Source organism: Artemia sp. Qi Xiang Cuo, chromosome 21 (assembly GCF_049724085.1).
Source record: "Artemia sp. Qi Xiang Cuo chromosome 21, ASM4972408v1, whole genome shotgun sequence".
In the NCBI taxonomy this organism is placed as follows: Eukaryota; Metazoa; Arthropoda; class Branchiopoda; order Anostraca; family Artemiidae; genus Artemia; species Artemia sp. Qi Xiang Cuo.
The window spans coordinates 16,366,408-16,381,449 of record NC_142814.1 but is presented as its reverse complement, the minus strand read 5'-3'; the positions used below and the strand labels follow the sequence as shown (position 1 = coordinate 16,381,449).

General features: G+C 35.0%; 1 protein-coding gene across 1 annotated transcript; it reads right to left on the bottom strand.

The window, feature by feature from the left end:
* Positions 1-9,116: 9,116 nt before the first annotated feature.
* LOC148939280 (cullin-2-like) lies at positions 9,117-11,447 on the bottom strand. The gene has a single exon (XM_089106831.1). It carries the CDS (start codon positions 11,445-11,447, stop codon positions 9,117-9,119), a length of 2,331 nt encoding a protein of 776 aa, XP_088962957.1.
* Positions 11,448-15,042: the final 3,595 nt, after the last annotated feature.

The window sequence follows — 15,042 nt, the reverse complement described above, 5'->3', positions numbered from 1 at the left end:
TACAAAAGATTTTTAACCCGATAAATTTCGTTTAAAATTAGCTATTGAACAACTCTTTACGATGTTCCAGTGCCAAGCTATGTTTGGAAAAGAAAAAAAAAGAAAAACAGAAAAAAAATATCTCGTTTAGGCAAAATGTTGTAGTAGCTGCCATTTTTTTAATTTTCAAACCAATATATTTCCCTTGCAGTTCAAGCCCAGGGACAGAAAGTTTCCTATATAGGGGGTTTCAGACAAGGCGGTTCTAATCTTGGACTTTTTGTTTTGATATGACTCTTTTTTTAGGAACATTTCTTAAAATTGGACGTAATCGTCTATTACTAGGTTGCTAGCTACCACTTCAACCCAGATGTTTGATATTAAATTACAAACAGAAAAAGTCTATGGCTTTTTCTTAATTGGAATAGTAAGAAACGACCTGGCTGCAAACAATGATTATGGCATCATTGATCAATCTTTAACATGAAATGTTCTTTACTGTAATGGTTTGTTCTTCACTAGGTTTCAGCCATCTCTAGAGCCATGATACTGATGGAAACTACATAATCCCTATTTATTTTTCAGTTAACATTGGCTAGGTACTATAATTATGTGGCGTATAAAATTTAGTATAGGCAAGAGGTCGTTTTTTATTATAATTTCAGTAATCGTCTTTTAATGTAATATATAAAATGAAACCGTTTTGACATACACGATTTATGATGAAGTTGGTCCTTCATGTAAACTTTACTAACCTATACTATAGTTAAGTGGCCTATAAAATTTAATATAGGCAAGATGTCGTAGTTTATTACAACTTATTCTTTACTATAACCCTTGTGAAAAAAAGTAACATTGTATGACGTCATATGTACCAAAGACCTCTTTTTCTTTTCTCTTGCATCAGTTATAGTGAGATAGACTTCGGTCCTTACTGTAACGAACTGTTTGAGGATTTAGGCTATATCAAAAGAAATTTTATGCTAGTATGTACAATTTAGCTCATTTAACTGACTAGGTTCATACTTTTTTTTTACTCTGAATGTATGCATGCTCCTCTGACAACAATCTATAGTTATTATATTTTGTAGGACTTTAATTCTAAATCAACTAGACCCTCCCTTCATACTAGTCCAATTGTATGCTTTTTAGTTCAATTACTACAGGCTATAGTTTGTTATTTAATGTAATTAATATAACTCCTAGCTAAATGTAATAACTTTAATATAAATTAATACAGGCAAGAAGTCGTTCTTTATTATACTTTTTTTAGGAGTTATGGGTTTTATATTTCTTAACATTGGAAGTGATCGTCTCTTACTAGGTTACTAGCTACCACTGCAACCTGGAGGTTGCTAACCACCGATTCAATCCAGAAAATGTCATCCCAATGATCGTCTTTTAGTGTAATCAAAATTAAAGACTAAAATTAGCTCTGAAAGAATAGATTTTGTTGAAAAGTCAGCTAGAGATGCTTTCGCAAAACTTCATAGCAATATCCAAAAGAAATGTTGTATGTTTAGTGAAAAGCTTCCAAGGTATGGACCAGCAACTGTGGAACAGTTTATAGATGTGATGGGAAATCTTATACATCACTGTGAATATATGGAGGCATAATTGTCCTTTACTTAGTTTCAGCTTCAATTCAATGTGAACCATTGAAGAAATATTTGGTATTGGTGGTGGTAGAAAAATTAGTATTTGAATCAAACGTATTCTTATTAATCAAAAACAAAACCTGACTTTCTCAATAAATCAGATTATGAGTGTCATAGGTTTATGTCCCTACTGTTATTTCTTACATTTTAACCGGATGCCGTAATTTCTCTAATATACAGATTAATCGAATTGTATTCTAATACTGATTTTGATTATTCTTGAATTATTTCATTTAATTTAATCCTTCAAAAGTTATGAGGAATTAAGAATTATTGAACTATAAATTCTGACGCTTCAGAGCTTTGTTCCCACAGCTCAATAAGATCTGACTTAAGAGATACGAATTCTTATAGGCTAGCAGGGGTTAGAAACTTTTTCTAAGCTGTGGCCGTAACGACTTTTGGTGTTTGTAGGGATGAAAAAGCGTGGCCTCTTCTTTCTTGAGCTATCTGGAGATCAGATTCCTTTGGGAGCATTTACCTTGGAGACTTACGAACTAATTATCCATCATTAGGCTAGATCCAGACATATAAGATGAAATAAACACAGATAAAAAAGATAATAGATTTATTGAACTTACATACTTAGTTGCACAGCAACGGGTCACTTCAATGACAATAATGGTGATCGAGATGATAGAGTTAAAACTTCTATCTCAATGGATTTTCTCAAATCTGACTTACGAATACCTCCTAATCTGACTTACGAATAATATCAAGTCTAACTTACGAATAATCTCAAAAAGCACATCTATACCACTATCAAAATATAGGTTTTCAGTCCTGCGCTGTAAGGGCTGGCTTGCCATTGGCTCACGTGACCCAAAAACGTGAATCCTCGTCCAAAAATTTCTTTAAAATGTTTCAGATGATTCAGGCGTTCACAGGGTTTTTTGCCATTTAAACTTCCTTAGAAATATGGTACGTAGCATTTTTTTGCTACTAATTATCTTAGCAAAATTCGAACGACTAGTGTCGTTGTTTGACTGAAGCTAGAATGCAATTTCTCTTTTTGCCGATTAAGAATTTAGACTCTTGGAAATGGTATTTAAACTCAATTAGGAGACGTTTAGTTTCTGCCCGAATCATCTTTATAAGGAAAGAATCTTGTATTTTCAATATATCGTATTTTACTCATGGTGCACATGATCGAGCCTTTAGATAACTTATGTAATACTAACTACATCCAACGACTATGATGTCATTGATCAATATTGTATATGAGAAAATAAGTTTTTCATACACAATAATTAATTTAAAAAAATTAAGTGCAAAAGGCGCTAGATCTAGAGATTTCCTTTAAAATGAGCCATTGAACAACTCTCTACGATGTTCCAGTGCCAAGCTATCTGTGGAAAAGAAGAAAGAAAAAAAATATCCCGTTTAGGCAGAATGTTGTAGTAGCTGCCACTTTTCTTGATTTTCAAGCCAATATATTTATTTCCCTTGCTGTTCAAGCCAAGGGACAGAAAGTTACCTATACAGGGGTTTCGGAAAAGGTAGTTCTAATGGTGTACTTTTTGTTTTGATCTGACTCCTTTTTTATGAACTATGGGTTTTTATATTTCTTTACATTGGACGTGATCTCTTACTAAGTTGCTAGCTACCGCTGCAACCCGGATATTTGAAAGGGTCTTAGACTCTTCAATTGGTATTTTGTCTTTATCTGCTCGCAACTGTCACAATGCATTGTAGGGTATACATCCCTTATGTTAGCTACCTTATCAAGGCTCTCACCAAATAATTTTATTATTGTATTTTCATCCACAGAAACTCTAATATTGCTATGACCGTAGATGACGTCTTGACTATTACGACAGAGTCTACTTGACACTTTTTCTAAATATTGACTTAGTTCCTTGTATGAGCCATCGACTTTTAGTAGATTAATATGTTGTATAATCTTAGATTTTGATACTGCCTTATATACGCTATTAATGAAACAGGTCAAGACAGGAAAATGTGGAGCTAGTGCCCTTAGAGAACGCAAACAGCTCTGACGTCCCTCATTTGGGCTACAGCATAACGAATGCCCATGCTTTCTTATGTACCTGTAATTGATTTCACAATAATCCAAGCCGCCAAGCTAGAAATTAACCACTTTGTCAGTCGAATATTTTAATGCTATATTATTTTCAGGGATATCAAAAAGAATTCGACATAATTCAATATCCGTCGGATATAGCTTACAGATATCAGGGTGACGTTGCCAAGTAACCTGCTGCCCAATTTTTGGTTTCACATGCTTACTCAGATTGTTATAAGTGACTTCAGCCATCACAATTTCCTTGTCAGATCTAGTTTCAGAGCATTTTTCAATAGTTGTCTTGTACTTTTCAGGACAGTTTGTTCTACAACACAGAGTATTTTTTGCCAAATATTCAGTAGAACTAAAAGAACTGTTTAAAACACAGTTAGAAATACTTTTTTCTTGAGTCAGTGTTCCAGGAATTAGTTCGAAATCATTAGACTTACAAAGACATATTACTAATAATCCTAACAGGCTCGTTTTCACCATAATTGAAAAACATTGCTTTTCCTTCGCTGTTGATAGGTATGCTTGTATATGTATTTTTATTGCTGCTGCATAAACTGCAATTGCTACTTCCAAAATTAATATACAAGTTTTCTAAGAAGTACGCCTCCGTATTTTCACTGTGTTGTCGAACATTCTCAATTGCATCTATAAACTGTTCCACAGTTCGTCGGCTGGGAGGATGATTGTCGTATTAGGCATCTCCGGCCAAAATTGAGTTATGAATGCCATCTAGTGTAAAATTTTGCGTAGAATCTGAATCTGCTTTTTGTTTTGCTCTACTGGCTACCGTTCCTGAGTAAAAGACCAAAAACCATTTGTCGTATCGGACATTATCGCTGATAATCCGCTAGTGAAATTGTCGTATTGGAAAATTGTCGTATCTGGCTGTTTTGCCGTCACGCACTTCAGAGAAGAAGAAGAAAATGGCGCGTCCAAGGAAAAACTTGGCGAGGGATTTTGAAGCAATTTTTGATGAATTTGGCAGGTAAAGTGTCGATTTCTTCTAGGCCTCTGCACCCTATAGTATAGTATAGAGTAGGGTCTCTGCACCCTATAGTACAGGGGAGCTACACTGCACCTTTACCCAAGAGTATATCAAATAGGCTACCTGATTTGTTATGATTTTTGGTGCATATATAGTTTGATTTGGAAACAGCATTGAATTAGGAATATGGTTCTATTCCTAGATAACAGAATTGTCTTGTCTATTTACGCACATTATTGTACCACTGCACCATCTCATAATGCGATTTGCTAATTTGCAGAACTCAAAGGAAGTATCAAATTTTCTTGAACAAGTAGGCTAGCCTAGGCTATTTGATTAGGCTGAATATTTTAGCCATATGGATTGCTGAATGTTTTGAATGCATTGATAGTTAATAGTAGAGTCTAATGACAAATACACAATTTAGTTTAAGCATAGCCTAATTCTAGGCTAATTCTAGAAAATACTGCCCAATCTTAAACACATGATCCTATAGGCCTTGTAGGATACAAAACCACTCAAACATAAATAGATTCAATCCCAGACATGTGCTGTAAAGAAAAATAGGCTACTAGGGTTTGCTAACTTTTCTTTAAGCTTAATTTTCAGTATAAAAAAGTTTCTGAGATCAAATTGAGCTAATCCCAACAAGGTAATCTAAATCTATACATATGCAAGACTAAGAGCTTGCTTGGAAATATAGGCTCTATTTGAATCAAATTATGCTCGGTTGCTTGTCCAAAGTTAGTGATTATCCAAACACCAGGGGTGCTTGGATAATATACCCAGTTCTTCATCAGCAGCTGATGTGTATTACCAAATAAAGCTAGTTTAAAGAAAAATCAAACTGTTTTGTTAAGCCTAAAGGTGTATCTGGCTTTGTGGGGGAATAGACAAGGAAATAGAAAATCTAATGGTATATTTCCTTTTTTTCTTTATCTGATTTCTCCCCTTTAATAAATATTAGAGCTAAAAATATGTTTTGATATTACTAGGCCTAGACTAGTCTATCCTTACAAAGCCTATCTTTAGTCTACTGAAAATTTCATTTTCCTGACCTGCAGTTCTTCACTGAGCCCATCGCTGGAGTAACCACTATAATTTTTTTTTCTTTTACAGCTCTGACGAAGACCTTGAGAATTCTGACGAAGATTCGGAATATGCACCGAGTATTGCTGAGTGCTCATCAGCAAATGAACCGAGCATCATTTCTTACAAAGACGAGTCAAGCTTTGCTGATGCAGGTGAAAGAGTTCTTTCCGATTCCCCGTTGCCCTTGGTTTATGTTTCGACTGATTATGGACAAGCTAATCGGAATAATGAAACTAGTTATTTTGAAGATGTCGAGAGAGGTTCAAATTCTTTTACAGAGCCTGTAGCTGGAAATAGGAATGGCACAGAAGGCGTTGACCCTGGAAAAAAATCAACGAGAAAAAGATTGAGGAATGAAAGCGAATGGATAAAAACTAAGATCAAGACAGCAAATAATGATGGGACTGCCTACGTTAACCCCAAGACTAAGAAAACGCATAGCAGAGTCCGTTCTGTGCAGCCTTCAAAGTTTACTGAAGATTGCTTCTACGAATGTCACAAAATCCCACCCGAAAAAAGACAGAATGCTTTTGATAATTTCTGGAAATTGTCTGCTGAAATGAAGAAAATGTTTTATCTGAAAACCACAAAGTGCCTGCCTAAGAAGAAAAACAAAAAACAAGTGACAAGGAGGAAAAACACCTACCAGTATTTTGTTGTCATCAACGGAAAAGAAAGGCAGGTTTGCAGATCTTTTTATCTGACAACGTTCGACATAACCGAGAGGAGAGTGCACTACGCTCACGAGCAGAAGAATACCTGCGGAACGCCCACGCCTCCAAGGAAGAAGATCGCCAAAAACAAAACATCAGAGGAAGACATGGACTTCATACGTAACCACATTAACTCCTTTCCAAAGATCGAGTCCCACTATCGAAGGGCTGAGACTTCCAAACAATATTTGGAGTCTAACTTGAACATGGCTCGGATGTATAGCTTATATTGTGAAAAGTGCGAAGATGAGGGCCGCAAGAGTGCCTCAGAAACTGTATACAGGAAAGTGTTCAATACGGAATTTAACTTGTCGTTCCACACACCAAAAAATGACCGGTGTGATTTGTGCGAAGAATTTGATGTTGCACGCAGGAATGGAACTACGGTATCTGACGAAAAACGAGCTATTTTTGAAAATCATAAAAGGTCAAAAGCAGAAACCAAAGTAGAAAGAGATATGGATAGATTGCTTACCAAGCCAGTCCTCTGTTTTGATCTGGAAAATGTATTTGCATTGCCAAGAGGGAACGCATCTTGTTTCTTTTACAAAAGAAAGATCAATACTTATAACTTGACTGCTGTGCTGCATTACAAGGACAGTGCTGAACCAGATCCAAGTAAACAGACGAAAAAGGAGATCTATTGTGCTCTCTGGTCTGAGTTGATTGGAGGGCGGACCGGAAATGACAGTGCAAGTGCAGTGGCGGCTATATTGTCAAAAGTCTTTTCAGGGCATCCAAATATCAAAGAGCTTATAACGTGGTCTGACTCCTGTGTCCCGCAAAATAGGAACAGTATCATGAGCTACCAAATGCAGGATACTTTGAAAAAGCTCCCCATGTTCAGTCCATTACAATGAAGTTTTGCGAGCCAGGACACTCATCGATCCAAGAAGTGGACGCTGTCCATAGTGCCATCGAACATTACTTTGCTAAATTGGAAATTCATTCACCTCTGACCCTCACTCGACTTATGATTAAAGCTAGGAAAAAGGAACCGTACATTGTGATCCAAATGAAAAGATCTGACTTCTTAGATTTTCAGAGCTGCTCCAAAGAATACAAAGGATATTCGAAAGTTCCCTTCACAAAAGTCAAGGAACTGAGATTTGTTTCAACTGAGCACAAAAGAGTGTATTACAAGGAGAATTTTGGCTCTGCCTCACATGAACTGGTGAAGATTGCACCCGAGGCTGCAGTAGTTAAAAAAGGAAGGGAGTCTCCAAAGTTACTGTGATTGAGGAGTTACTTGAGCCAGGCCCACTCCCTAGGCTCTCTTCCTTGCCTGAGGAAAAGATCAAGGACGTGAAAAGCCTCCTAAAGTTCATGCCGCTGGAGGACGAAGCATACTACAAAGCATTTTTCGATAAAACATAAAAAAGTAGGTCCAGTTTCGTTGGAACGATGTTTCTTTGTACCCGAAGTAGTGCTGAGTTTTTCTTATGCTTTTATATTCGAAATTGATTAAAATTTAAAGCTTGCAAAACTGAGTTCCTAAGAGATGACATTTACGCTGCTAGTTTTCAGAGCAAAATTGTCGTATTGGTTTTCCGTAAAGAAATTTCCGCGAGCGTTTTGTCGTATCTGTTTTTCAACAAGCAATATCTCAATATCCAGTTGCTCCAGGTGAACGAAATTTCAACCAGGTTGTAGCCCTTGAGTGCGACTACAGTCGAGATAAAAAAAATCCCGGTTTCGTCATTAAATAAAAAAGATATCGCGTTTCAAACTTCAATCGCGTTTTTCTTGAAACTCGTCTCGAGTCAGATACGACAATCATCCTCCCAGCCGACGAGTTGTCAAACCATACCTTGGAAGCTTTTCATTAAATTGAAAACATTTCTTTTGGATATTACTATGAAGTTTTGCCATAGCATTTCTAGCCGACTTTTCAACAGCATCCGCTCTTTCAAAGAGAATTTTAATCTGTAATTTTGAATGCTTTTTGTGATCCTGGTTAAACATGCGTAAAATGTTTCTCAATTTACAAAGATCAGCCTTTATTTTTGCCATCTTCTTGTATTTCTGAATGTAATTTTTCCCTTCGTCCTTATGCGTTCACCGGTACAACCTCGCAGAGAATTTAATTTTTTCATTATAGCTTTTGTCTCCCCAGTATCTACCCATTATTCTGGTAGCAACTTTTTTCTTACATATTTTTCGGTAATCATCATCATTGTGATAATGCTCCTTGATCTTTTGTCTAGCCTTCTCAATTGTTGCTTCTCGGTAATCTTCATCATTATCATACCGTTCCTTACTCTTTTGTTTGGCTGCCTCAATTTTCCCATGTCTCTAAACTACATCATTATAATAACGCTGTTTGTCACTATCGATTTTCGCATCTCGATACACCTTGTCAGTTGAATACCTTTGCTTTTCTCTTTTCAAGATGTTGTGTCTGTTTTTTGTATAGTACTATTTTTTTAAATTGCGTATAATAACTTGCTTAGAAGGCATCTTATTACAAAACAAGAAATAATATTTTCATCTAATTAACACTCCTTATGACTCGTATCGAGTATCCATCCATAACCTAACAAAACAACCTAAAAAATAACCTTACTATTAAGACGTGTCACTCTTACTATACCCTTCGTCACCACGAACAGTTTGATACTATAGACGAGTGTTCGTTCTTCACTATAAATTTAAGCTACATATTTAAACGTATTTGAATTGTTTTTAGGGATTTCTATATATTCTTTTTCAAGGAGACGTTGTAGAGTATTATTGATTAATTTGACGTCTGGGCAGAACCTATTACGAGTTTGATTAATTGTTTCTTCGATTAAAGCAATGCGTGTCATACTCTTTTTTGCTTTCATTATTCTCACTATTACTACCTCTAAGTAAACCATCCTCTCTTTATGCAAAGATACATTGTCTTCAGTTTCTTTTACAGGAACTCTGGGTGGTTGGGGTAAAGGCACTTTGAATTTAGCTTTCTTATTTTCAAACATCAAGTTTAAGCGAATTGGGGTGTCAGGATACAGATGGCTTTTATCAGGTACATTGCAAATTAAGATTTTCTGTTCAATAAGACCATTAAGGTTCGCAAGAAGCTGATTATCCTTCAAACTCGTTGCACCAAGCAAGTGACTGTAAGTGAGTTCTTCTTTGGACTCAAACTGTGTCAAAATTACATTCTGAACTGCTGACATAGTTGCAGTGTAGCTTTGCTTTGTATAAGTAAGTTGTATATCAACTGTAGACATATCATAGACCCAAGTTAATTTTTTTCCTGGGTAAAGTCCTTTGTAAAAGGCTTCAAATTCAGATAAAGACTCTTCCAACGTAATTGGCAAAATAAAGCCGGGAGTTGCTATTATAGAAAATGGCCAGCTGCCCTGTGATGTAACATGAGGTACAAACTTATGATACAGCTTTTTCCCCATTCCTTTAAGGTGTTCGGTGAATTTAATATTGAGGTCATCTGAAATACTTTTATCTTTATAGATTTGGTTAAATCTACGAGAATATTCATAGCCACAATATTCTTTAAATTTGCTTATCATTTTCTCTTCCTTATCACTATCAGGTGACGATCCACTAATTAATCTTTTTGCTAAATATTTGGCATAATATCTCTCAAATAAATCCTTATCATTAAGATATCTGAAAAGAGTTATATCCAGCTTGTCACCATTTCCTTTCTGTTTCACTATTTTATCAAAATATTTTGCTAAATACTGTGCTGACATTGAAACACTTCTGTTATTGTACTTGGCATTCAAAAACGAGTGAACTGCCTTGTCCCGAGCTTTAATAAAATAGTGATTATCCTTGAAGCAGACAGATATCATGTTTGAGTATTTTGAATACACAGAAAGGGCTTCATTGACAAAGTAGATAGGATTGCCATGATTGTCTCTATCAATTTTTTCAAGACTCTTGCTTCCAATGTCCGTAATGTGCTTTTCCACTGTTTTTGCAAGTTCAATAAGTCCCTTTCCTTTAAACACCTTTAATACATCATAGACTTTACTTAAGACAATTTCATCCTCTCTTTTCATCAAGATGGCCAGTCCTTCTTTGACATATTCTATATTCTCATCAACCATGGTCTGTCCTAGTACTGAAATAACGCTTTCTAGGAAACTGGTGCACAACATTTTCATTTCCTCTTTTTCGATTAAAAAAAATTTTAGCATCTCTTCTTCTTGGATGAAGAGGGAATCGAGAATTTTCTGTTCTATCTCATAACATCTTGGAATCTCTTCCACGTAAAGACCAGGTCCATTGTCACTGATAAAGCGTTTACTCTTTGTTGTGAAATTCTTATAGTATTTCTGTGTTTTAGCTACATAATCATTTTTAAAATCGGAGAAAAGCTCGCAACCATCTCGAGAATTCTCGTCCATCTCATCCTCTAGCTTTGAATCATTCATTGACATATCAATAGCAGGTTTTCGTTCAGGCTTAGCTTTAGTTCCAAGGAATGAATTGATTGTTTGTTGCAATAGCTTCACCTCCCTTTCATAGTTGATATGACACTCATCCCGGAAATTATTTATGCATTTCTCGATTTCTGCAGCCAGAGAATTAAACAACTTTGGCTTTCGGCTTTCTATCACAAGCTTCTTCCATGTCTTTATCCCAATATCTCTCAACTCTAATTTATCTTCTCTTTCATCGACAAAGGATTTTACGTAATTTCTATTCATTATATCACAAGCCCGGTCAACCCAATACATACCTTTGTAAAATCTAGTACAGTATATTGCATATTGATGCAGTAAATCATCAACTGGTATCTTAGCGTTCAATAGTTCAACATGTTTTTCAATTCCGTTTATGAATTTTTCCATAAACTTCTCCATCGTAACATTATCGACAATAAACTTTGTAGTCTCTTCTATAAGAGAAGTATACCGGGAATAATCCTCTGTTAGAATCTCAATGATAATGCTCCAGACTTCATCATACTCCTTGTCTATACTACTTCCGTTGGCACTACTGTTTTCATTTAAACGACTCATCACGATATTATTAGTCACTTGTTAATAGCCATAAAAACACGTGTCAAGTATCTAGAACTTATCAAAAATTAAAAGTAATTTTCTAATTTTCAGGTATTTTTCTATTTTTAATTACAAAATTAAAATGTTTGCTCAGACACAATAAATATTTTTTGCAATTTGCAGAATAACTTTACCAATCCATGAAATAAAACTATTTTACTTAAAATGTTCAGGATTTACTCTAGTTTCATTTCGCCAATCAGATTTTGATTTCAAAGTTTTTGTTTAAAACTTTAAAGGAATCACTATACTTTATATAAATATATCTGCATGCTTTTGATCATCTTAAAAATACTATTTTGACCTTTATATACAACCTGATGTTAATATCATTTGCTAATACAGTGTTGTACAAAAATGCAGTTTTACAGGCAGCGCAATAGCGCTGCCTAAGTAAAGAACGATGTTGGCACAATTTGATCTAAATCTTTTTTCAGGAAATATGGGTTACTTTAGTTTTTACTATGGGGCATGATAGTCACTTACTAGGTCGCTAGCTACCGATGCAACCCGGAATAGTTACTATAAGCTAGGGTTTGTTCCTTGTTATAATATTCGATGATCGAGCCTTTATGTACTAACTACATCCAACAACTATGACGTCATTGCTCAATATTGTATATAAAAAATTAAGTTTTTCGTAGAAAATCAAATCTATTTAAAAAAAAATTAAGTACAAATGGCACTAGATCTAGAGATTTCCTTTAAAATGAGCCATTGAACAACTCTCTACGATGTTCCAGTGACAAGCTATCTGTGGAAGAGAAAGAAGAAAGAAAAAAATGCCGCTTAGGCAGAATGCTGCAGTAGCTGCCACTATTCTTGATTTTCAAGCCAATATTTTTCCCCTGCTGTACAAGCCAAATGACAGAAAGTTTCCTATACAGGGGCTTCAGACATGGCGGTTCTAATGGCGTACTTTTTGTTTTGATCTGACTTCTTTTAGGAGTTATGGGTTTTTATATTTCTTAACATTGGACGTGATCGTCTCTTACTAGGTTCCTAGCTACCGCTGCAACCCAGATTAAAAATGATTTGTTTTATAATTATAAAATGTTTTTAACCCCGTTAATTTCCTTTAAAATGAGCCATTAAACAACTCTTTACGATGTTCCAGTGCAAAGCTATCTGTGGAATTACTAACCTACACTTAATATAAGTGGCGTATAAAATTTAGTATAGGCAAAGATTCTATATTATAAATCTAGAATGAAACCGTGTGGACAAATCACATTTATGATGAACTCAATCGGTTTTTTATGTAACTTTACTAGCCTATACTATATAGTTAAGTGGCCTATAAAATTTAGTATTGGCAAGAGGTCGTTCTTTATTATAATATAACGAACTGTTTGCTTTGATGTATCTATTGGTATCAAAGTTTCGTTCTTTAGAGTTTCGGTTACTATTTAGACAAGAAGCTATTATTACTATAGAGTTCATTACCATGAATTGATTGATTGCTTCAAAATTCAAATATCTTTGAAAAGACTGCAGTATGAAAATACATCAAAAATGTAATTTTTTTGATAAAATTGATTCTACTTTAAAAAGTATTTTATTTTTAATTAAACAAGGCGCTGGATGTGGCAATTTCATTTAAAATGAGCTATTATACAGCTCTCTATGATTTTCCATAGCCCAACGAGCAGAGGAGAAAGAAAAACCGGAAAGAAAAAAATATCCTGTTTGTGGAGAATAACGTGGTTAAAGTCAATTTTCTTGATTTTCAAGCCAATATATTTTTTTTGTTATTCAAGCCGAAGAACGATAAGTTTGCTATAAATAAGTTTTGGACAAGGCGATTCTAATATTGTACTTTTTGTTTTGATCTGAATCTTTTTTCAGGAGTTATGGGTTACTTTAGCATTTACTAAGGGGCGTGATCGTCTCTTACTAGGTTGCTAGCTACCGCTGCAACCCGAATATTATAATTTTATTCCAATTATCCTTCTTTAATCTAATAATTGACAAACACCATTAATGATGAGCTATATCGGTCCTTTATGTAACTACCTCTGGAACCACCATATATTAGTTACTATGGGTGAGATATCAGTCTTTACTGTAAACAATTTACTGTAAAATATACATATTAAATCTCACGTCGGGTAGTTATTATGTTCTAACTACATCCAACGACTATGACGCCATTGATCAGTTTTGTATATAAAAAATTGTTTTTCGTAAAAAATAATTAATTTAAAAAAAAAATTAACAAATGGCACTAGATCTAGAGATTTCCTTTAAAATGAGGCAGTGAACAACTCTCTACGATGTTTCAGTGCCAAGCTATCTGTGGAAAAGAAAGAAGAAAGAAAAAAATATGCCGTTTGTGGAGAATAACGTGGTTAAAGTCCATTTTCTTTATTTTCAAGACAATATATTTCCCTTGCTGTTCAAGCCAAGGGACAGAAATAATACACCACTGAATTATAGTGTAGGTTAGTAATTCCATCCGGGTTTCAGCGGTAGCTAGCAACCTAGTAAGAGACGATCACGTCCAATGTTAAGAAATATAAAAAAAGAAGAAAATGTCAACGGTCATCCGGTATCTACGAGACCAGGGAATTAAGCATTACGGTGGTTTCACAGAAAGATTCTTTTTCCAGTCAAATTAGCGATACAGTAAATCTTATAAATTGCAAGGGGGAGAGGTGACAGTTATGATAAATATTTTAATATGGATGTTTGTTTTCCATTTTGAGTACTCAGTGTTTATATAGGGGAGGGGGAAGGGGCAGTGCAGCGCTTCTAACAGCTTCGTTGTAAGGTGAAAAAAAACTTCCCCCCCCCCCCGTGAACTGCTAAGATATGGATTTATTGTGCAAACATGTACCCCCTTTTGACAAGAAAACTAATGTAGCATTTCATATATATAGCCCTGAAGTTTAGTGTTTGGTTAGCTTTTAATTATACCATATTTATGGCTGGCTATTATGAGATCTAGATTTTAAATCATTGTATTGGATTTGATGCAGCTGTTTGCCATAAAAAATAATGATGGTTTTTTTATATTTTTTTCTAAATGGTAAAAATAGGATTTCTATGCTTTTTGGGTTTATTTCTCACAAGTTGTGTATTTAATTTTGTCTCTAAATGGTAAAAATAGGATTTCTATGCTTTTCGGATTTATTTCTCACAAGTTGTGTATTTAATTTTTTCTCTAAATGGTAAAAGTAGGATTTTTATGCTTTTTGGGTTTATTTCACACAAATTGTGTATTTATTTTTTCTCTAAATGGTAAAAATAGGAGCATTTCAAACTGTCGCAAAATTTTTACTTTATGCTTTACTGAAAAGGGGGAGAGGGGCTTCTTTGAGACAAATACTTTCTAGACGAAATTATGCATGACAATAAGTTCTGTTTATTTTCAGTAAAAGAGAGTTGTTATTCCATACTAAATTTTTCTTCTTTTTTTTAGGATGATTCCGACAAATGGCCCCCTCCTTCAAAGAGGGCTAGGGCTAACGATAAAACCCCTACGAAGGCGACAGTTGTCCAATATGGCCGCTGGCCGAGGCCCTCCAGCTCTGCACTGCCTGCCCAAGTT

What these genes read in the sequence shown, in the direction of transcription:
- LOC148939280 (XM_089106831.1), bottom strand. Translation starts at nt 11,447, where the DNA reads ATGAGTCGTTTAAATGAAAACAGTAGTGCCAACGGAAGTAGTATAGAC.